This window comes from Anser anser, assembly GCF_964211835.1.
Source record: "Anser anser genome assembly, chromosome: 1".
Taxonomy (NCBI): Eukaryota; Metazoa; Chordata; class Aves; order Anseriformes; family Anatidae; genus Anser; species Anser anser.
Window position 1 is genome coordinate 187,708,538 of NC_139720.1, and position 22,420 is coordinate 187,730,957.

General features: G+C 33.6%; 1 protein-coding gene across 11 annotated transcripts in view; it reads right to left on the minus strand.

The window, feature by feature from the left end:
• NBEA (neurobeachin) overlaps positions 1-22,420 on the minus strand; it is a 520,716-nt gene that overhangs the window by 358,831 nt on the left and 139,465 nt on the right. For all 11 annotated transcript variants that reach the window (XM_083801108.1, XM_083801105.1, XM_083801107.1 and 8 more), the window contains 8 exons: positions 18,417-18,525; positions 16,027-16,179; positions 15,070-15,238; positions 6,259-6,338; positions 5,350-5,412; positions 5,145-5,242; positions 3,832-3,924; positions 441-549 (listed from right to left, as the gene is read on the minus strand). In XM_083801108.1, coding sequence (XP_083657234.1) covers positions 441-549; positions 3,832-3,924; positions 5,145-5,242; positions 5,350-5,412; positions 6,259-6,338; positions 15,070-15,238; positions 16,027-16,179; positions 18,417-18,525 — 874 coding nt within the window. The remainder of the gene's footprint in view (positions 1-440; positions 550-3,831; positions 3,925-5,144; positions 5,243-5,349; positions 5,413-6,258; positions 6,339-15,069; positions 15,239-16,026; positions 16,180-18,416; positions 18,526-22,420) is intronic.

The following is a 22,420-nucleotide window of genomic DNA, read 5'->3' on the forward strand; positions in this document are numbered from 1 at the left end:
CTTTTCAAAATTTTATTAACTTGAAAAGAATTTCACCAAAAAGGGGAAAAAAAAAAAAAAAGAAGTAAAAATGGTAAAAATGCATCTCTTTAGCTCTAGCACTCTCTAGTTCAAGCAATGGAGGAGTAAGAGCCTGCAGTAACTTTATTGTTATTATTACTATTTTTGAAAGTGATGAACAACTTAAATAGCAGGATCTTTTCCACCACCCATTGTAATGCTGTAAATAAAAAGTTTTATTAAGAATATCCAAAAATATCCAAAGCATGGGAGAATAAATTCTGAGCCAGTGTCCTTCCTTAAAATTTAAAAAAATTCTCAAAAGTCTTGCAAATCAGGATATTGCAAAACCCAGAGTGTACAAAAAGGCTATATAAAAATATAATTAAGCCATACATTTTACAACAGAGATTACAATCTGTATGTTTAATAATTTGTACCTCATAAAGCGTGTTATATGTTGTAACTGTCACTGTATTTGTATGCAGCATCAACCTTTCTCCAAGAAGAGTGAAAAGACTGTGAGTATGCATGATTTCAACCTTTCGCCTGGAAGAGAAAACAAAAGTTCTATGAAAATGCCAAGCATGATGAAAATTCTCAAGTAAATGCAAAAACATTAAAGCCTAATATTTTGATGTTGTACTAAAAGTTCTAAAACCTGTTATTCTGCATATATTATGAATTAAACATCATTTAAGATCTTTCCTGATTTGAATGCTATTGTAGTAATATACAAAGATCCACAGCAAGCAATTCTATATTTGGGATGTCTTTTTTTTTTTTTTTTTTAAATAAAAAATAAAATAAAATGGCACATCGTTCTCTCATTCACTAGGATCCCAAAAGCTATGAAATTCAAATTGACTGAGGGGAATTTTACAGTCAGGAACAAGAAATACTATAATCTTAAAAAGCAGAGAGGAAAGCAGCTCATGTCAGTGAATTGTATCTATCGCCAAACACTCTTCTTTTTTAATTGGATATAGCATTAAAAATAGAGTACTTATTGTATATCGCATCATTAAATTTATCTACTGCTGTAATAAATACAAAATAAAGAATATTATTCAGAATAATTAATAATCTATATGAAAGCAGCAGGACCGTATGAAATAATATATAGTAAGGTTTCCTAGTTGTGCATTCAAAAGCTAAGAAACTCCTTTCTCATGATTATTGATGATGATAACACAGGCTTCAATCACACAGATTCATTCTAGAATTTTTGAAATGAATACATTATATTTAAATCTTCAAATAACCATAAAAGAGAGTGGCAACATCTTATAACAGTGTCTAGTCTTTGTCACACTAAAAGGAGTTCATAACTTATGAGAAAAACCACATGTATTCAACCTTGCAAGCTATGATGTGGTGCATGGAAGGAAAAAATAATTTGAATACCTATGCTAGTTACACTTAAACCGATTTTTGCTTTGTAACTAGCTGATCTGACTTACATAATGTACGAATTCTTCTAAAGAAACAAAAAATAATCTTTATTGTAAAGACACTCAAAACAGGTAAAACTAATTATTATGGAAAAATAAAATGTTAAGGAACACCATAAATAGCACAGGTTAATGTATTTTGTAGCTTTACTTTGCTGTATTTGAGATTAGATATTTTTAAAAGTAGAAAATTATAAACGTACAAGCCTATATAGTCCTGTTTTAAGAAGGTTTAAATGTGCAGATAAAAAGAAGTGAAAAAATGGCTGTAACCACTGTCAGTGGGAAGCATCAAAGAGGTAGAGAAGGAAAAGAATAGGATCTGCCTACTGTTAAGGTTAGGCATAGTGGTCTGTCATCACAGATCACAAACAAAAATTAAGTACATCATTCAGAGTTTCATCTAACACATCAATGGTCACTTGTCCAGGTAGCCCATCACCTCAACTCTTTGGTTAATCTGCAAAGAATACCTAATGAATGGTAACTGTGTATTACTTTGATTTTTTTTTTTTTTTTTTTTTTAATCTATTCCTTGGTTATTATTATTGTATTGGTTCAGATTTCATGAATTACATTATAACATCTCTTTATGCAATTCTACTTTAGTGCATTAAAGTAGAATTCCAAAAGGATGCCTGTTTCCTGTAATATAAAACAGAAATTTATAAGTGGTTTATAAACTTTATGTGGTTTACAATTTTGAAATTTCTTAGAATTTCTTGTATTTGACTACAATTTTATATAGCTATGCATATGCACACACATATGTGCACAAATAGGCACACCTCACAAGCATTAGTTATAAGATATGAAAATGGGAGACATTTTTACTTGCTGAAATGTACTTAAAATGTGAACATTCACAGATACCTAGGACTCTGTAGATTTTAATTAATTTATTTTTTTAATTCAAAGTAACAGAATATTCAAAGATACCTTGAAAGATGCACAATATTCAAGTGGATTTGAATGACTTCAATTACATGACAAAATAAGATTTTTATTTTTTTTTCAGTTGTCGTGTTAATTATGTACTTTCACTGAAGAACGGAAACTCCACAGATACATGCATAATTACAAGTAGATGCTCAGGATCAGGAACTGAAATCTCAGCTTCTGAAAAATCTCAGTTTTTCTTTTCTGTAATATTCTGCTGAGCATTTGCTACTCAGTTTATTGCATATGCAATAAATGATTTGAATAAATGTACTTATTTGGACACAGGCCTCTGCGCTAGTTAAACCTTTATCTGGTGTGTCTTAATTCAACTCCTATGAATTTGAACCATTTTTAGTAAGCAATATTTGAAAAGCCCTTTGAGATTCTTGAATGGACTATGAATTTGCTTTATCAATTCCCAGAACACTCTTCGGTTTGCTGGATCCCAAGAGAAAATCCCATTTGGGAGCGTGTTCTCAGCTAACTGTCTCTCAATTACGCTGTCATACTTTATTGATCTTATGGAGAAAAGCATGTATAGCAATACTGCACTCTGGCTGGAGTCCTAGTTTCTTTGCCTTCTGAGGAGGTTTTACATGATTTAAAGCATAGTATAGCATATAGCATAGCTATATATGTATATATATATATATAGCATAGCTATATATAGTATAGCATAACGCATAGCTATAGTAAAGCACATTGCTAACTTCCATCCTGCATACTATCCCACTGGAATATCTGCATGCAAGAGGAAAAGTGATCAGCAGCAGGTTACATAGCCCCGCATGATTTTCAATTTTTTCTTAACATCAAATAAGGGAAGATGAGACTAAGTACATCTATTTTGTGACTCAGGATCATTTTAAATATGAATATTTCTTGCTTCCCTTGTTATAGAGGCATGATCTTACCTCATTTTTTTATGATCATTTACTAGCTGTTTACTTTTTATTCTGAATTTTTCCATGTGAATAACACATTCTATTTCATTTTTTCCCATCAGTTTGAAGGTATTTTTAAAAGTACAACCCTGACACATTTATTGCAATCACACTGAAAATTTGAGCAACAAATTTTTGATGACAATCATATGTTTCCTACAACCCTTATCTGAACATGCAAGAGAAATTTCTAAAATGTATTTTTGAAAAATGGTTTTAGATCATTTCAATATTTAATTTTCAACATATTGTATATTTGGTAGATAAGCACTATATCTTTTCAAATGTCATAATAGTAACAAGTTAACTAGAAGAGCAATTTTATCCTAATGTATAAAAGTAACAGAATATGCAAATGATTAAATGGGAAATGTAACAATTTTATTCTATGTCATTTCTGAAGACTGTTAAATTATGTAAAGTAATTATGACAAAAAGACATGAAGAACTGTGAATTTACACTACTACAATAATTTTAAAACTACACTTACTTATGGCCCAAGTGTTTGAGAAAATATCCGAGAACCTTCAAAGCTTGCACCCATATACTCTCACTTTTGGAAGCCAATAATTTATAAATTACTCTAAAAAAGAAAAACAAATTCAACAAGGTTTTTCATTTTATTACTGAATATCACACACACACATTGTATTTCACTAAACAGGAATATCTTATAAGGAACTTATAACACTAAAACCCAACAACTTACATAAAATGGAAGGGTATACTGAAATCACCAAGCACAGCATAATGATTTGATTATGAGCTCTTTAGGTTAGAGGCATGGTGTCTTTTCATTCAGTTCAATGTTTCATACCAGAAAGAAAAAAACCTTTCCTAATATTCTTCCCTAACTAGAAGAAGAAAATAAAAGACAGCCTGAGAAGTTGTATCTTAAGACAAAAGGAAAAGATTGGAACACAAAGTCACACCACGGTTTTTCTTGAAGTACCTGGATGGTACAGAAAACAAAAATGTGGTTTGTTTGTTTGTTGCTATTTTGCTATAGAACTATAGATAGAAAACAATGTCCTAACTGTGAGCACAACAGGTCTTTCCTATACTTTTGTTTCAACTAGCATTGCCATTCAAATAGTTTTAAATACAAGTAGTATCATGAAGTTTTAAATATTTTGTAGAAAACACAGCTTGAATTTATCAGTGATAGGCATTTTTCTTCTATTCTTCTTGTATTTTCCAAAGTACAATACAAAATAAAAATCTATAGTAAACATTAAATTATTAACAATAAAATTATTAATCTTGGAAAAATCCTGCATTACCACGGCTGGCAAAAATCCAGCCAAACCAAAAAAAACCCACCCTGCTTTTCTGTCAATTATCAGATATTAGAAGTATGAACAAGCACATAAATATATAAGTTCCACAGACACCTTTTTTATTTTTTTTTTTTCAGAGAGAATTTGAGAGATTAGGACATTTCTCTCATTTTCCTCTTCTTTCCCCCAAATTATGTAAAACATCAGAAGACAGAATATTCAATGATTCTGAGATAGATACTTGGCTTTTTGATGTATCTTGTTAATTACATATTCTATTTGAGATTGAGAAATAAGTACAGCAGTACATTTACCTTCAAATATAACAGTGATAACCTCAAGGGGAAAATTTTAGTCTCAGAGCTATCCAAAACCAGTCTGTTTTTGAAAAAGTTATATCCCGAATTAGTAAAATTGTACTTTGAAAGACCAGCAGTTGTGATATTTGTGTGAAAAAGAAGGCATTTGGTGAGTGATAATACTGGAACTACTTTTAAAATAGTTTCTCACTTCACTGTCTTACCGTATCCCATTTCTCTGATCAAAGGCAGGTATCATGGATGCTGGATGTTCGGACATTAGTGCCACTAGCAGCTGCAGCACATCATGAATATTTTCATCCTGTATGACAAGACCAATGTTACTCCACGAACTAACATCAACAGCAAGCTTCCCACAGTGCTGATACAAGTGATTACAGTAAAAGATAGGTAATTTCAGTAATGTACCTCATGCATTGTTAATAAGTAATTTAATATGCTCTGCAGTTCATCTTCTTTCACACCTCGATCCTAAAAAAAAATAAAATAAAATAAAAAAGAATGGATAAATTTTCAGAGAAAACTAATTCTTTAAAGTATGGCCTAAGAAAACTTGGACTGAGTCATGTAATCCTACAAATTTACTATGTATACTCAAAGAACTAAATTCTCATTTTCACTAAATTCCTTTTCTGTACCACTGTGGAAATACAAAACAGCCAGAAGTCAGGCCTCTATTACTGCTAGAAATTATTCTTATAGTGTGGGGTTTCAGATGGTATCAGCTATTACTGCCACTCTTCCAATTCCTGATGCTCAACCAAAAAAAAAAAAAAAAAAAAAGGGGAATAAGCTAGATCAGAAAATACTGTTTTTCAGTCTAGTCTCACATGGCAAATTATACCTCAAAGACCATCTGTAATGGAGAGAAAGAAGAATCCTGGACTGTTTCAAACTGTAGTAGGACAAAAAAATAAATAATAAAAAAATAAATAAATAAAAATAAAAGAATAAAATAAAGTAGTAACTGCAGAATCTAACTTAACAACTGCCATTACCTTGTCCTTTTATCAATGAAATATTTATCTACTATCATATACTATCATATAAAAACTGCTCCAAATACCTGAAAGGTTCTGTACTACTACATATTATTTCTGCAAGTTCCTTTAATAAAATATATATAGCTTAGTTTTGTGAGGTTAATAAGAAATGTTGTATGGATTTACTGCCTTTATGTCTGTCAGAAGTATGTGCATCAATTAAAATTAACAACCAGAAACAGTTATAACGTCTGATAGGTATCAATTATTTACTACTCTGAAAGAACCTATATAACAGATATAAATGGTTTCCATTTGTAATTGACTGTTTTACCTTAAGTATAAGTTGTTTCAAAAACAGAAGCATAAATGCCCTTAGTGATATGATCTCTTTCTGTGAGGGCCGAGGACCATCTGGAAGAAGCAAAATATACCACATTTAAATATAAGCTAAGTCCTTTAATGAGTGCAGCTTCTTCAGTTCCTACAACAGATCTCGTATTGTATTCCTTTTATAAAAGATCGTATTTACAAACCTTTCAGAATAATGTTTTACAACATAATGCACCTTGAGTGATGTTTCATTTTTGAAGAAAAAAAAAATCCAGATATATTTTTTTAAACAAAGACATGAGAACATGAAGGGCAGTAATCAGATCTTGACTCACACAAGTGAATTAAGGTATAGGCTCTGTAGGTGTTCTCATATGATCCAGGAGACGTAAATTCGAATATAGACAACCACTCTCTTTATTGACTAATTCTACTCAACTGTCCCAAGGTCAGTGCGCAATTCAGGATAAAAATCTAGTTCTATTGACTACACTGAATGAAATTCCAGTGAAAACAGTGCAAGTTTAGACATCTAGAACAAATAAGCTTAGAAGGGTATGAACACAAAGCTGAATCTCACCTAAAATTTTTGATGACAACTTGGAATAACTAGGCCACTATGTTAAATGCCATCAGAATGAAATCCAAAAAAGAAATTAATGAAATATTAGTGATGGCCATTACTTGCAACAGAAACAAGCCATTTAATCAAAGAGAATTAAGGAGCATAAAAAGAAATAAAATCAATTTAAATCAGAGAAAAAAAGTCTGCAATCCTTAATCCTTTAAAAAGTTGTGTTTGTAGAAGTACACTATAAAACCAAATGTAAAAAAAAATAAAGAAAAAAAAAGAATAAGAAGCAAAGACCTAGAATAAATATATTCACTTGAACTTTGCTATATTGTATATTCCATTCTCCCCTTTCATAAATAATTAAGGTTGACCTCAAAATTTCTTTGTTAAATTTCTACTTTTCAAACAGTATGTGTCATACACTGTCATAAATTTTGCACAGTGAAACTCAGTGAATCATAATTTACTTTTTCATTAACCATTTTATCTTATGCTGATAAACACATATCAAAACTTAATAACACATATGTCTCAGTAGGATTTAAAATCCAGTTAAATCCAAAATTTTAATATATGTATTTATATATTAAATTTCGGGCTCCACTCTTCAAAGTGAAGTCATTGCTTTACACAGCTAATTCAGGAAAGTGCTTGTTGCAAACTTGAAGATGAGTTGTATTTGCTTAGCAAGGAAGAAGAAAAACACTAGTTAATCCTCTCAAGTTTCCTTCCCTGTTTCAGATGGAAGAGGAGGAGAGCTGAGTAAATTTCAGAAAGAATCAAATAAATTTCAGCCTTCTCCCCATTCCGTCATATGTCACAACTGTAAGGATATTGTTGTAAAAATCTCTTATATAGGCTTTGAAGCTATAGGAACAGTTTTCTATGAATACATTCTAATGGCACCATGAAACACCCACTTCCTGTTGTAAAAACAGAATTGAATGTTTTGGTACTAAATGCACTACATTAAAAACTGCATGTGCTTTTCTGGCGATGGTGTTGCTAGCCAACAGCTATTTTTTCCCTTAATTGAAATGCAGAATCTAACTCCTTTAACTGCATCACAGAAATCTGTGTCTTCACATTGCCTCTGTCCTCCTACACCTTACCAGGTTTCATAACAGAAAATATCTGAAAACCAGGTCTAAAAAACTGAGGTGTTTTGTCTTTCCTGAAAGACTGTAATTATGGAAACAGAAAATGGAACAATAAGGCAAAGGAGAGCTCTTCAAAGCCTTCTTGTAACAGAAATTTCAAAGGGTGGATTAAAAAGAAAATATCCCAAATTAACTTGGAACCTCTTCAAAGATACCTGAGTTTCATAGTTATTCATATACCCGATAGTTTCTCTGGAGATATAGAAGAACCCTTTTGAGTTCTTCAACATGCAAAAGACACAAAAGGAGTTCTTGCTTGCAGGTTATATGCCAAGCAGACAGAACAATGTTGTTTTTTTTTTTTTTTTTTTTGCTTTTGTCTCCCATTACTGATTTTTTCTTGAATTTTAATTGTGTTTTGAATCTTCATTGCCTTAGAATCAGAAAAATGGGGATAGTCTCTACTCAAAAGACTTCATTACTTTGAAAATTAAAAGAGGACTGGTAAAGAAAAATAACAGAGGCTAGAGAAACTGGACGCTATGTAAACCAGTTAGCTACAAGTACTGGAAGAATGGACTGCACAGCAATTGTAATGCAAGAGTCACCTGATACAGACTGAATGCAAAAAATTTGGGAAATTGTAAAGATACATAAAACAAATTAACCACTGTAATTTGTTATTTCATCGGACTTTTTGACTTCATTACTAGTTGAAGAAGTAATACCAGACAGATTTATTAAAAAAAAATAAAATGATATTGTTTCCTGTGGAAATTGGTTTCACTTTTGCTGTATTTCCTGATGTCAGGATTATTTCACAGGTTTCCATTCAATGTGGTCTTCAAAAACAAGTCATTTTTTTTCCTGTCACCTATTTATAACTGGCAATTGAATCAAAAACAAATGATCAAACAAAACACAACAATAAAATAAGAAACTCAATTCCATAGTATTAAGTGGAAAACTTACTTCCTTTATGTACATGTGCATCTGAAATGTAAAACTATCAAGCAAAATTATATGAAAAAATATGTATCAAGTATCTATACATTTTGAAATAGTGTCTCTAATACATGAGAAGGAAACAAAACAACATAAATTTACCATAGTGAATAAAGAAAGAAATACTAGTTTGAAATACAAAAGCAATAATGAAAGAGAAGATAGAAAACCAAATCTGAAACAAGCATTTGAGTTTTTTAAGTAATTCAAAATGTTTGCATGTCTTGTTTTATAAGCTGAATTGCAGAAGAATCAGGAGGTGAACTTTCACTTTTTTTTTTGAGAAAAAATGTTAGTCAAATAAGAGGGTATACTAAACTCAGTCAGTACAGAAAACACACCCAACTTTGTGCTTTATTAAGACAGAAGAAAGCAATAAAACTTCAAGGCAGAAGAATGTCTGCAAGTAATAGTAAATCAAACTGCTAATATTAAAATGTGTTTCAAGGGAAGTGATTGTGCCCCTGTACTCGGCTCTGGTGAGGCCGCACCTCGAGTACTGTGTTCAGTTTTGGGCCCCTCGCTACAGGAAGGACATGGACGTGCTCGAGCGAGTCCAGAGAAGGGCGACCAAGCTGGTGAGGGGTCTGGAGAACAAGTCTTACGAGGAGTGGCTGAGGGAGCTGGGCTTGTTCAGCCTGGAGAAGAGGAGGCTCAGGGGCGACCTTATCGCTCTCTACAGTTACCTTAAAGGAGGCTGTAAAGAGGTGGGGGTTGGTCTGTTCTCCTACGTGCCTGGTGACAGGACGAGGGGGAATGGGCGAAAGTTGCGACAGGGGAGTTTTAGGTTGGATGTTAGGAAGTACTTCTTTACCGAAAGGGTTATTAAGCATTGGAACGGGCTGCCCAGGGAGGTGGTGGAGTCACCATCCCTGGAGGTCTTTAAAAGACGTTTAGATGTAGAGCTTAGTGATATGGTTTAGTGGAGTACTTAGTGTTAGGTCGGAGGTTGGACTCGATGATCTTGAGGTCTCTTCCAACCTAGAAATCTGTGATACTGTGATACTGTAATATTGCTGTGTAAAAAAATGACAAATGTATACAAGAAGAAAGCATTATACTATTAAAATGTCTGCATGAATAAGCTTACTTTTAATATGACAGCAAATCATCTGAAAAGAGTATAACATGGTCAAATTTCTGATATTGGCAAGATCTATATTAAAGTTTCTTTCAGATTTGAAAGGTCTTATGCCAAGTTAGCTTAGAGTTTCAGTTGTCTCTGATAAGGAGATACCATATTTCATTCTGATGCGCTGGAAGGAAGGGTTGCCATCTAGAGGGACCTGGACAGGCTCAGAAGGTGGACCCATGTGAACAACATGCAGTTCAACAAGGCTACATTCATGGTCCTGCACTTGGTTCAGGCAATCCCAAACATGAATACAGGCTGGGTAGAGAATACATTGAAAGTAGCCCTGAGGAGAACTTGAGGGTACTGGTGAATGAAAAACTCCCCATGAGCCAGAAATGTGCACTTGCAGCCCAGAAAGCCAATCTTATCCTGGGCTGCATCAAAAAGAAATGTGGCGAGCAGGCTGAGGGAGGTGATTCTCCCCCTCCTCTACTCTGCTATTCTGAGACACCACCTGAAATACTGCATTCAGCTCTGGGTCTCCCAACATAAGAGAGACACAGACCTGTTAGAGTGAGTCTGGAGGAGGGCCACAAGGATGATCGGAGGGCTGGAACATCTCTCCTATGAAGAGAGGCTGAGAAAGTTGGAGTAACTTAGCTTAGAGAAGAGAAGGGGAGACCTTATTGCTCTCTACAACTACCTGAACGGAAGTGGTGGAGGGCTGGGGGTCAGCCTCTTCTCACAGATAACTAGTGATAGGACTAGAGGGAATGACCACAAGTTGCGCCAGGGGAGGTTCAGGTTGGAAATTAGGGGAAATTTCTTCTCAGAAAGAGTAGTCAGGCATTGGAACAGGTTGCTCAGGGAAGTGGTGGAGTCACCGTTCCTGGGGATGTTTAAGGAAAGGTTGGATGTGGTGCTTAGGGATGTGGCTTAGTGGGTAATATTGGTGGTAGGGGGATGGTTGGATCAGATGGTCTTGGAGGTCTTTTCCAACTTTAATGATTCTATGATTCTATGACCTTATAGTGGACTTCCAGGCCTTAAAGGCCTAAAAGAAAGGTGGGGAGAGACACTTTTTCAGGGAGTGATGTGATATGACAAAGGGTAATGGCTTTAAACTAAAAGAGAGTAGATTTGGATTAGCTATTCAGAATAAATTTTTAAATCAGAGGGTGGTGAGGCACAGCAACAGGTTGCCCAGAGAAGCTGTGGATGACCCATCCCTGAAAGCATTCAAGGCCAAGTTGGATGGGGCTTTGAGTAACTTGGTCTAGTGGAAGGTGTCCACTAGGGGGGTTAGAACTAGATGATCTTTAAGGTCCTTTCCAACCCAAACCATTCTGCAATTCTATGATTTTCTCATATTGTGATATTTTTCTGTTTCTTACAGTAAAACGACCACTTAACAGGTCTCATTCTTTCATTCTGAAATATCAAATGACACTTTTGAGGCAGCAAGTCTAACATTCACATCATTGTATTTTACAAGCATAAGTTTCTTGCTTTTACAAACTTCTCTTTACACACTATTTTATTTTTTAACAAATGGTAAACTTGCAGATAATATGTGGCAGTAGTGGCTGCATGCTGTTTAATAAAATCAACACAAAAACAACATCCTGGAACAGTTAATTTCTCTGATTTATTAGGACTGGTGAAGTTATGAATTGCTGAAAACAGAAGTGTAAAGAAAAAAGCATAAGGCAGTATTATCTACACCTTTTTCTATTTGTAGTATTCTAAGATTATGAGCCTGAATCAACCAGATTTCCACATCACATTGGCAGATTGCACTTAATGTTTAAAAAAAAAAAAAAAAAAAAAAAAAAAAGGATGTCTGGGGAAGAAAAGTAATGAAGTAATGTAATATCCAGTCAATCAAACATTTTGAAAAGTTTGGGGGAATTTTATCAATCAATGAAAATAATTAATGTGTGTTCCATAAAACAATATGAAATTAAGTTAATATGAAATGAAATTTAGCAACCAATCACCTCAGAAATTAATTTATTTCCACAGTTATTTGATTGCAAGTCATCATAATTATTACCCCTGTACTAGTCAGAAGCAGAAGCAACCTGTAACATAATAGCAAAAAAAATCTTACTGTTGATTTGCTGATACAGTGCTATGTCACTGATCTTCTTCCCTGGCAAGCCAACATGTTCAACTCAATACAATGAAAGTCATTTTTAGATAGGAAATGCTACACAATACAGCTGTATCAAATACATAGGACTTTCTGCAGTCTAAGCAACAGGGAGGAACAAAGAAGAAGTTGAAATTAGCCTTGAAGAAAGGTAGGTTTATCTGGAAATCTATCTGACAAAAGGAGGAAATTCTGATCTAGTGGATAACAATACGTATTTTGAAAAGGTACATGGACTCACCATATATAAAATGCCTTCCCAACTACACTACACAGGCCTTAGTAATCGTGATTTTTGTTGTCGTACCACTACACCAAACAAACAGTAATCTGCACTATCCGACTACATTTCAGAGAGCTATCTAGTTGTATTCTTACAGAAACACATGTGCCTAGTTTGGAATTGACACAAATGAGAAGAGAAGGTACTACACCCTTAAAATACATAAGAATTAGAGAAAAGATAGGGAAGTAAAAGAGCCATATGTATGCTAATTCAGAGTAACTGATTCATTTTTCATTCTTAATTTTGTGTCCTTGTGTACCCCATGCCTTCTGCTCAGATTTTGATGAATACATTATATATTTTTTGTAGCTACTCAGGTGGTCTTACATATATGAATACTCAAAAGATACAGCTAACTGCAGAGAGGCAGATCTGGGCAAGAAAAAAGCAAGCCATACCTCCTGCAGAAAGAAATGTCACACAGTTTCCACAAAAGAGCAAGCCTAGGCATAGGGAAGTCTGTAACACGCAATACGTTCCCAAAGTGTTGTTAGGTACTAGTATCATGACACAGAACTACAGGAACTCTTTAATTAAAACAAAACAAAACAAGCAAACGAACAAAAGAATTAAAGCAATAAGTAGACAATATTATCCAACTTGCGATCTCAAACTAGTTGAGCAATTTTCCAGATCTCTATCTAGATGTAAATGTAGCTGACATCTGGAAACTTTACCTCCCAGTAGCTGGTCATTCAACAGTCACAAATAACAGTGTACTTATAAACTCATCAGCTGCGCATCTAACTTCCTAATTCCTCTCTGAGCTCATTTCTGGTTAACCTGCCTGGAGGTAAAACTGTACCTAAGCAGCACTGCAGTGCAATCTTCATCAGGACATCGAAAGCATGAGGCTGGATAGAGTCAGCCCTATAGCAAGATTCAGCTAACCCTACTTGTAGACATCTACAGTGTACTTGGCTACACATAAGACGGGCTTCTAACCTTCCACTGAAGTCAATGGAGGGCTAGTCAATATAACCAATGGAGTCTAGAGAGTAAATACCTTTCAAACCAAATAGCTCTCTGTCTCTATTGACTCAGGCCAGGATTCAGTTTCCTAAACATACTTTCCAGTGCAATTTGACACACCATAAGGTATCTAAGATATCTACACATTGCTAGCAGTGAAACACAGGACACCTGCATCCTTCTGCAGCAGACCCTGAAAGGGAAGTAGGATGCCCCATAGAGATTAAAATAATGCTTGAAAGCCAAATGCTGGCAGCTGAATCCATCCTGTATTCCATTGTCTATTATCGGCAGACATCTAGCTCAAATTGAAACACCTACTTTGTAGGTACCAAAGATGAATGCGGCTTAATTCCATTTGGGCAGAGGGAATCCAGAGTCAGTATCAGTGGAAAATACTTTTTTATCATTCAAAAAAAAAAAAAAATCCAAGCTAATTAAGGAACAGCTGCAGTTAATTTTCATAATCTGATATTACAAATTTTTCATTCAAATGAATAGAGAACAGAAGCACATTGTGCTTTTGTTAGTTATTTTTAAAGCAATTTTAATTATTCTATGAAGAATATAGTTAGTCTAACATTATACTGTGAGATAACTGTGAATGAGGTCCCAGCTCCATTTTTTTTTTCTTGTTAATAATAAAAATGGTAGGAACAATTCTTATCCTAGATTAAGCATCCTCACAGACAGCTATTCCTGTGGGCCTCAACAAGTTATAATTCCACTGCCTGTGAGTATATATAAGAAATGTTCCTTCAATTTTTATTTATTCACAAAATAATTACATACAGCTATGCACATAGCTCCGATAATAGAAGAATTAGCCAATAACTTATCTGTATTCAGATTCTTAAACATTTGCATATTTGACAGCACTACTGCATCTTTCAGTTGTTCAATTTTAGCATGACAGTAATGTAGTAACAGAATAAAGATAATTAATAACGTTCTAATATCAATTATTTTTTAAGAGACTTTCTGCCAAATCCTCCCTTCTTTACACAAGTAGTCTGCTAAATGTAATGACATTACAGCTGGAGTGTATAGGATTACAATGATTTGATGCTCTGGTTAATACACATCTGTTACATACAGCATTTAGCCTTCATGTATTATCGTATTTTGTTGTTGCTATTGTTTAATGTTTCCTGAGCTAGACGAAGCACCTGACTATAAACAAAGTTAAATCAATCTCTATTTTGTAAGGACAATATTATCGAACTGGAAATACAGCTTTAGAAATCTCAGTAGTAAGAACCAGAGGCTTCCACTCTGTTTTCAATGTCACTTAACCCTACAAATCAATCATTATGATATTCAAACCCCACAAAACTTTGTTTGGTATATGAGATACACAAAATTTCTTCTTTGGTACAGAAGAAGAAGAATCAGCGATTTTTCTATGTTTTTAAAGTAGCCCCACATAACACTGACACAAACATAAAGAACGGTGTGAGTAACTTGCTTGTCAGAGTTTTACTAAAAATACTTGCACAGTCATTGTATTGTTGAAGACTGGTACTGATTATTGTTGATTACTTACCTCCTTTCTCTATAAATCCAAGGAGCTTTGACAAATTTACATCACAAATCTTGCTATACAGGAAGTGTTTATAATATATTTCTTATGCACTGTACTTACCTAACCCTTTAGGAGTAATGCCACTGCTATCAGCAGGATTAACCACCCAGTAGTAGTATTTCAGTGTGTGCATTAACTGCAGTACTGTTCCTACTCTGCGTATAGTGTTATAGATTGTAGCAGTTCCAATGAATTCAGCTGACAAGTAGGTATACAAAGACAGCTGTACCTAAGAAATGAAATAATTATTCGCATAGGTGTAAGTTAAATATTAACAGCTTTAATTTGAAGAGTTGTTAGGACTTACTTTGGATATGATATGAAAAAATATAAAAAATTACAAAAAGCTTTACAGACTGCAGGGACTGGATCGTCGTCTGGAATGACCTCCAGAAACTCCTTCCAACCTAAATTGTCTATGATTATGATTAATGCAAAAATAAATGTGCTGGTTTGTATTATATTTTGTGTTTTTATACCAAAAGTATATGTTTTTAGATTTTAGGACCATGCCACTTTTCACTTTCGTCCACATTTCTGAACTGTGATTTTTTAGGGAAATATTTTTTTCACTATAATCAGAGATAAATGACATCTCTTTTTATAGTTTTATGAAAACAAATACATAATTTAAATCAAAAGGAAAATGTATGTGAATGTGTAATAAAAGATAGCTTACTTTTTGCTTACAAATAAAAATAAATACACTTATGCTTTATCACTAGGAAAACAATGCAACCACTTAAGAAGGGACTGGGTTTCCAGAAACAGTATTTTGATAGAATTAGCCAGAATCTTAGGCAAGAATATAACTACTTTTACAAATGCATAAGACTCACTGGAGATTATAGTTAAGCAGGGGATAGACTTCATGATCTAAAAAGTTTTTGCTATTACCATGTTTTTAAATTTAATATATATATACATATATATATATATAAGTACCATGGCATATAAGAACACTACTATTTCACTTCACTGTATAAGAGTCATAACATCTTTCAAATGTACAATTACCTTTGCAGGGGTATGTATCCAGATAGCAGGATTAAAAAGGATGTGATCACATAATTGCTTCAGCAGAGGTGCTCCATGAGACAATCCATCCAAATATTTTGCAAATGATAAAAATTGTTCCAGAACTGCTCTGGTTATGTGAACTCTAGATGACTGGGGAAAAATAACATAAAAAGGGATTTTTTTTTAACTTCTTCATTAAAATACAGCAGAAATATTAAACGATATTTTCACCAGGCTCATCTTTACTAAATATATGCAACCTCATATGTTTTTATTTCATTGGATATGAAAGGATATCAACAACTTATACTTCATAATAATATTTATGATCATTCTAAGGACTACATTTTATGAGTTCAAAATATTAATCAACTCAGTGTAAATCTTTTTTATTTTTTCCTTTTTTGGTTGTTTTAATACAAGCCAGTCAGCATTCTATATCCTATGACATAGTGCCTTGAGAACTTCCATCTGAAGTCCTTAGCTCTCCTTCAGTTAGTTTGTGTGTCTTACTGAAATTGGGTTTATCAACATGTAAATACATATTACTGGGAAACTTGCTTTGTTAAACATAAGTAATTAAGGATTTGGTTTCAAAATTTCCTCAAATTTTGAGAGAGCTGTTCAACTTCATAGCATATGTTATGAAATTACTGCTAAGACCTGCTCCTAAGTAGCAACATGGCAAGTGGTCTTTGACAAACTTCTTTATATACCAAGTAAACAAAAGGAACCAATAGGAAAAAATCACTAAAAATCCTCCCATTTGCCTTCCCTACAAAATGTTCCAATTACTTTTAATGCTATAAATACAGTCTGGGAACATGCAGATTTGTTATTTTTAGATGTGAAGTCCATTTGTCAGTAATACAAGTTCAGCCTGGATATTGAGTTTCCTTTGGCTTGTACATCACAAATCACAATAAACAGTCTTCAGCTAATAAGAACAAACAGGTTATTTTGATGTTTATGTCAGAAAATGAACAACAGATAATTTACAAATAATAAAATAGAGCCTGACTGGGAAACAAAAGGATTTTTTCCTGACATGTGCCAACTGAACATAAGCATATAATGAAAAAATAAATCTTTTTAAAGAACTTCAACCAAGGAGAATATAGCATTAAAAAACAAGCAAACAAACAAACAACAAATGTACAATGTACATTTCTTTGTACATATAAATGTACAGTGTATTCAGTGTGTGTGAACCACAGTGCTCTATTCAAGAGCAAAGGACTCCATGCGGACTCACTGGCCTGCCTGCACATAACATATAGAACTGGAGCTAAGAGCTTTTTAAATTCATTCTGACTATAAATCACAAGAAAACCTACCACAGCAAAAATAAATAAATAAATAAATAATAAAAATCTTAGAATAATCCTTTGTTTAAATCACACTTATTTAGTATGGAAAACATACTCTTCTTTAAATACTCTTAATACTCTTCTTTAATACTCTTCTTTAATATTAATATTAATATTAATATTCTTTAATACTCTTCTTTAAAATTCAATACATTTTTAAATGCATGATTATCATAATTTAATCATTGGAGAACACAAAACTATAAAGGTAACTCCTCAGATGATTGTTATTATACTGATCACATCTGATAGCAGCCACTCGAGAATGTCACAGCCATAAGATTCAACTGTAAGGGTATCACTATTTTAATAATATTAAAACAAACTACTGTCAGCTGTGCATAATTAGAGTAACTGGATCTCATAAGGTTTTTGGGCCAGGGAGCAGATAACATCTGTCAGGCAAGCATCTGAACTGAACCTCAGCCTTGTGATAACTGCTTAACATGTCTAAAAACAAATAAGTAAAGGAAATGCCACTTGCAACTGTTTTTTCATAAACAAAATTATTTTACAGCTTTTTCCTTCAAAACCCAGATCAACTACATCAACAATTTCAGAACTAAGCCACAGAGGACTAACTTATTTTTTATTAACACACACAAAAAAGAAATGTAAACCTAAATTATTGCATGTCTGTGATATGCTTGTGCAAACTGGGAACTATATAACTTGGCTAAAAGAGATTTTAGGGGACAGAAAGTGGAGAAACACAAAACAAAATACATTTAAGTGATTCACAAACAGCTCTAAAGTAAAAGCATAAATTAGATAAACAGGATCAACTCCAGAAAATTGCTTCTTTGAATATTGGGAGATAAGAGACAAGGAAGATAAAAAAACAAACAAACAAACAAAAAAACCACTCCTGTAGACAACTTAGAAGTATTACAAATAAAAATGTCTAAAACCACAGATATGTTTTATTCTACCAGCCTTTTCATCTGAATGATTTGAAATACAAGAATGACGGTAGAAATACTAAGAACAAAGAACAAAACAATCAAAAACACATACCTTTTCGAGGAGGTAGCCAATGACTAGAAATCCTTTTCCACCAAGCATTTGTTCTTGCATGGCTACTGAACTCTTAAGAAGCTCAACCAAGAAAGCCAATAGGGTAGCGCTGCATGTAAAGAACAAGCATTTTTCAAGTTACAAATACAGAAGAATCAGTATGTTACATTCCCAATATTAACCAGGTATTAAACGAACACAAACAGGCTTAAAGTGGTGAACAATTCCTTGAAAGAATATAAATCTTACATTTCCTGTTGACAAATTTCTCCCGTGGTTGTTCACATATTACAATGGTAGGAGTGGGAGTTATTATTCAAATAGAAGTGGAAAAATATTTGTTTTAGCTTTCCTGATGTGATCAGGATTATCCCAAGTTTTTAAGTATCTAGTCCTGCAACTTGCAGTTCTAACCAGAGGTCTTGTAGTTGGCAGAGGCAGGAGATGAAGAGTGGGATCCAGCTTACGATGCTAGAATGATGCAGGCCAAAGGCTGTGTCAACCATCCGACCATCCAGATTATGCTAAATAGCAAAATATGCATCCACTAGGTATAACTCATTCCACACTTTCAGTCCCTATAGACACTACTACCATGGAAATGAGGACTCAAATGGCTGAACATGCATGTGGGCAGCAATGCCCAGCACAAACCACAGTGTAACATCAGGGTGGAGAGCTTCCATCATACTTTCTCAGGACTAAACATTAAAATTGTATCTAGGCCTGACCAAATAAAGGCTGAGAATCACTTTTAATTCTCTTAGGAATGCACTCAGAGCAGCAAGGAAATCACCCAGCAGCCCATCCCAGATTCCCAGATGTGCTCAGATGTGCTCAATATCCATGAGGTGTTCAGAAAGCACCAGATGAGAAGGTTGGGGGCAGGGGGGAGAAAGAAAAAAAAAGTGTTCAGTTTAGAAACTGGAGAGATATTAAAGACTTCAGGGGACAGACTCATTGAGAAGGTGAAACAATGTTATGAAAACCAACAAACAGAGGGAATATATGGCAGATCAATTCACCGTGGGAGAAAGAAATCACGATTGGTTCTTGTGTAGTGAGAAGGAAACAAAAATATACTCATCTGTTGCTGAAAACCCAGAGGAAAAGGAGAAACAAAAAACTGTTATGACAGAAAGAAAATATTTTAAATTATTTTGAAATAGCTTAAAAATGTAGGTGATGGAATGCACTATGCTGAGTTAAAAATGTAAAAAAAGGAATTTTCCCTTTTCTAAGAATAAAATATTTATAATAATTCCTAACTCTTAAAACAAGTATCTGCAATCAAGAAGGCTCTCACACACAGGTGCTGGCCACAGGCAAGGGTGAAAACTGCAGCATTTCCAACTATGAAAAAGTGAATTAAAGAAAATAACCAACCTATATTTTATAAATTTCAATTTTACATAGGGTATGTAGTTAGCAAGAAGTTCTCTTGCTCTCCAAATACAATCTTTTACATTGAAATAAATGTTAAGATTGGTTAATCCATGTCAGCACCAAAACACAATTAGTGTGCTGAGAACAAGATGTATTCTATTTGGTGAGAAAGGCTGGCATGTGAAAAGTACACAGTGTAGGCCAAGTACATACTGTGAACATGAAACAATGCCTTGTCTTGTTTCATTGCTGACTGGTCACAATAATCAGTCTAAAAACACATATAGAATTCTCCACAAAGTGTCAGCAGTAAGAGAACACAGATAACATCCATTTACAATACTCAAAAGCGTTTATCAAAACAGTCTGTCAAACTGTCACATCAATTTCAAAACAGGTTATATGCATCAATTTTTTCTTACCATGACAGAAAATTCCTATTGTATTTGTCATTTAAAATGAGACACTCATCATTTTTACTACATGACAAGACATAAGTAGCTCATGTAAAGGCTTGAAGATATATACTTAGAAAACTCAGAAGTTGAACAGATCAAAGAAAATTCCGAGATCCAATAAAATTCCATACTATCCTATTTTATGAGTAACTTTTAGTCTTAGAAGGACAAAAATGTAGAAAGTTAAGAAACAGCATACATTTGTGGGATTAAGACCTAAATTACAATAACAAATAATATTAATTTTATATTGAAAATCAAAAATTATTCTTAAAAAGGATTTTAAAGTTTTTTATAGTATGTGAACACCACTAGACTTATGTCTGGAATGTCATTTCTGTGAGTGATGTTCCAGAAGCCTGTATTGCAATTTATTTGCCCATCCTATCAACTTAAATGTAAACTCACGGGGTGGAATTATTCTTATCTCATATTAACACGATTTTTACGCAACGGTTATAAATTCTGATAGGACTCCGAACACAAATTCTAAGACACCTTAACAAAATAGGTTTTCTGTCTTTCCTTCTTTTTAATTATGCATAAAATACATCAGTCAACTGTGAAACAGTCAGCGGCCTGCTTTAACCATGCCACAGAGACAAAAAAACACTAGCTGGTTCTATGCAAGTAGGAGTCAATCAACATAGTTTTTAATTCAGATGCAGATAGAGCCTAAATATCATTTTGAAGATTTTAGCCATTTTTATGTGGGATATGACTGAACTGATTAATCCTGCCTGTCCACATTAGCTCTGTACAGAGCTAACGTAGCTGTCACTGCAAAGTGATGCCAATGTTCCTACTTTCAGGGAAATGTATTAATTCAGACAATACATTTGTGAACGTACTACGCCTTTTTCTAAGGCCAAAATAGCTTTGAACATCTATGAAACCAGACATGCAAAGACACCACAAGCCAGCTCTGCAAAGAGTTGGCTCAGGACTGCAAGCAGTAACTCTACCTACATTCTTCGTCCTTCCACGTTATCCAAGATCACCACCATAAATAATAGAATCGTAGTATATACTAACTCAAATCTTGGGATAGCACATGTGAATGCATTATTACATCTTCAAGTGCATAAAAAATGTCATGTATCAGAAAAAGAAGCAGTTAAGGTGAACAACCTGATATGTGCATAGAGGCACAATGAAGTTTGAGGTGAATAGAGTATAGATGAAAATTAGCACCATAATTAAATACAGCTGGCAGTTTGTCCACATCATTATACATGAAATGAAGTAATTAAAAATATCTTTACAATTTTAACAGATACAAGGAATGTAAGATCAAAATGGAAGGGTTTTTAAATTATAATTGCACACACAGTACCAAAGCTAGTACTACCTGAAGAATATGATCAAAGAGACAGGCAGAAAACAGATTACATGCTTAGTCTGATTTGTTTTTTCTTTTTCCAGAAATATTGCTTACACTTGTTTTGGGTGAAACTTTTTTTTTTTTTTTTTGAGGAGGAAAAAGGGAGTTAAACTGTACTAAATAACAGCTGCTGAATGAAACAATATTTTTTAAATGTTATGTTATCTACACTTTATACTAGAGAGCATTCAATCTGCCTGCAAAAGCCCAACAGTTAACAATTCTCAATGCTTTCCCCAATGTCTTCAAAACTTCTCCTTCTCTACATGTTCAGACTGACCTCAAGCAAACATGTAAGTATATGTATTTTATATAAATATATATATATGTAGCAATAAATGCTTAATCACATAATGAATGTTTTCTCCTCAACATTGCATTCTAGCAATTTAGTCTGCCTGTCTAATTTGTTTTGTATCCAGAAGTTTTAACATATTTCTAATGATAGTCAATTTATATCATCATCTTGGAAACTGAAAATAAATTAAGATTTTAAATATAAAAATCTTTATCAGCAGAACCAAGTTGTCAAAATTATGCCTTTCAAAAAGTTACTGTTGACACATGGGAAATAATATTGGTTAGAAGACTGTCTTCTGAGATGTAAAATTTTTCAAACAGAATTTAACAAACTTACCAGTAACTAAAATGCATCGGATTGGTGCAGGGCTCACATTAAACTTGCAAAATTCTGTGCATTGCCATACAAAATTTCTCTCCATTCTTGCCTATTTTCAACTCCCCTAGATACAAAGGCAAATATAAAGGATACTTCA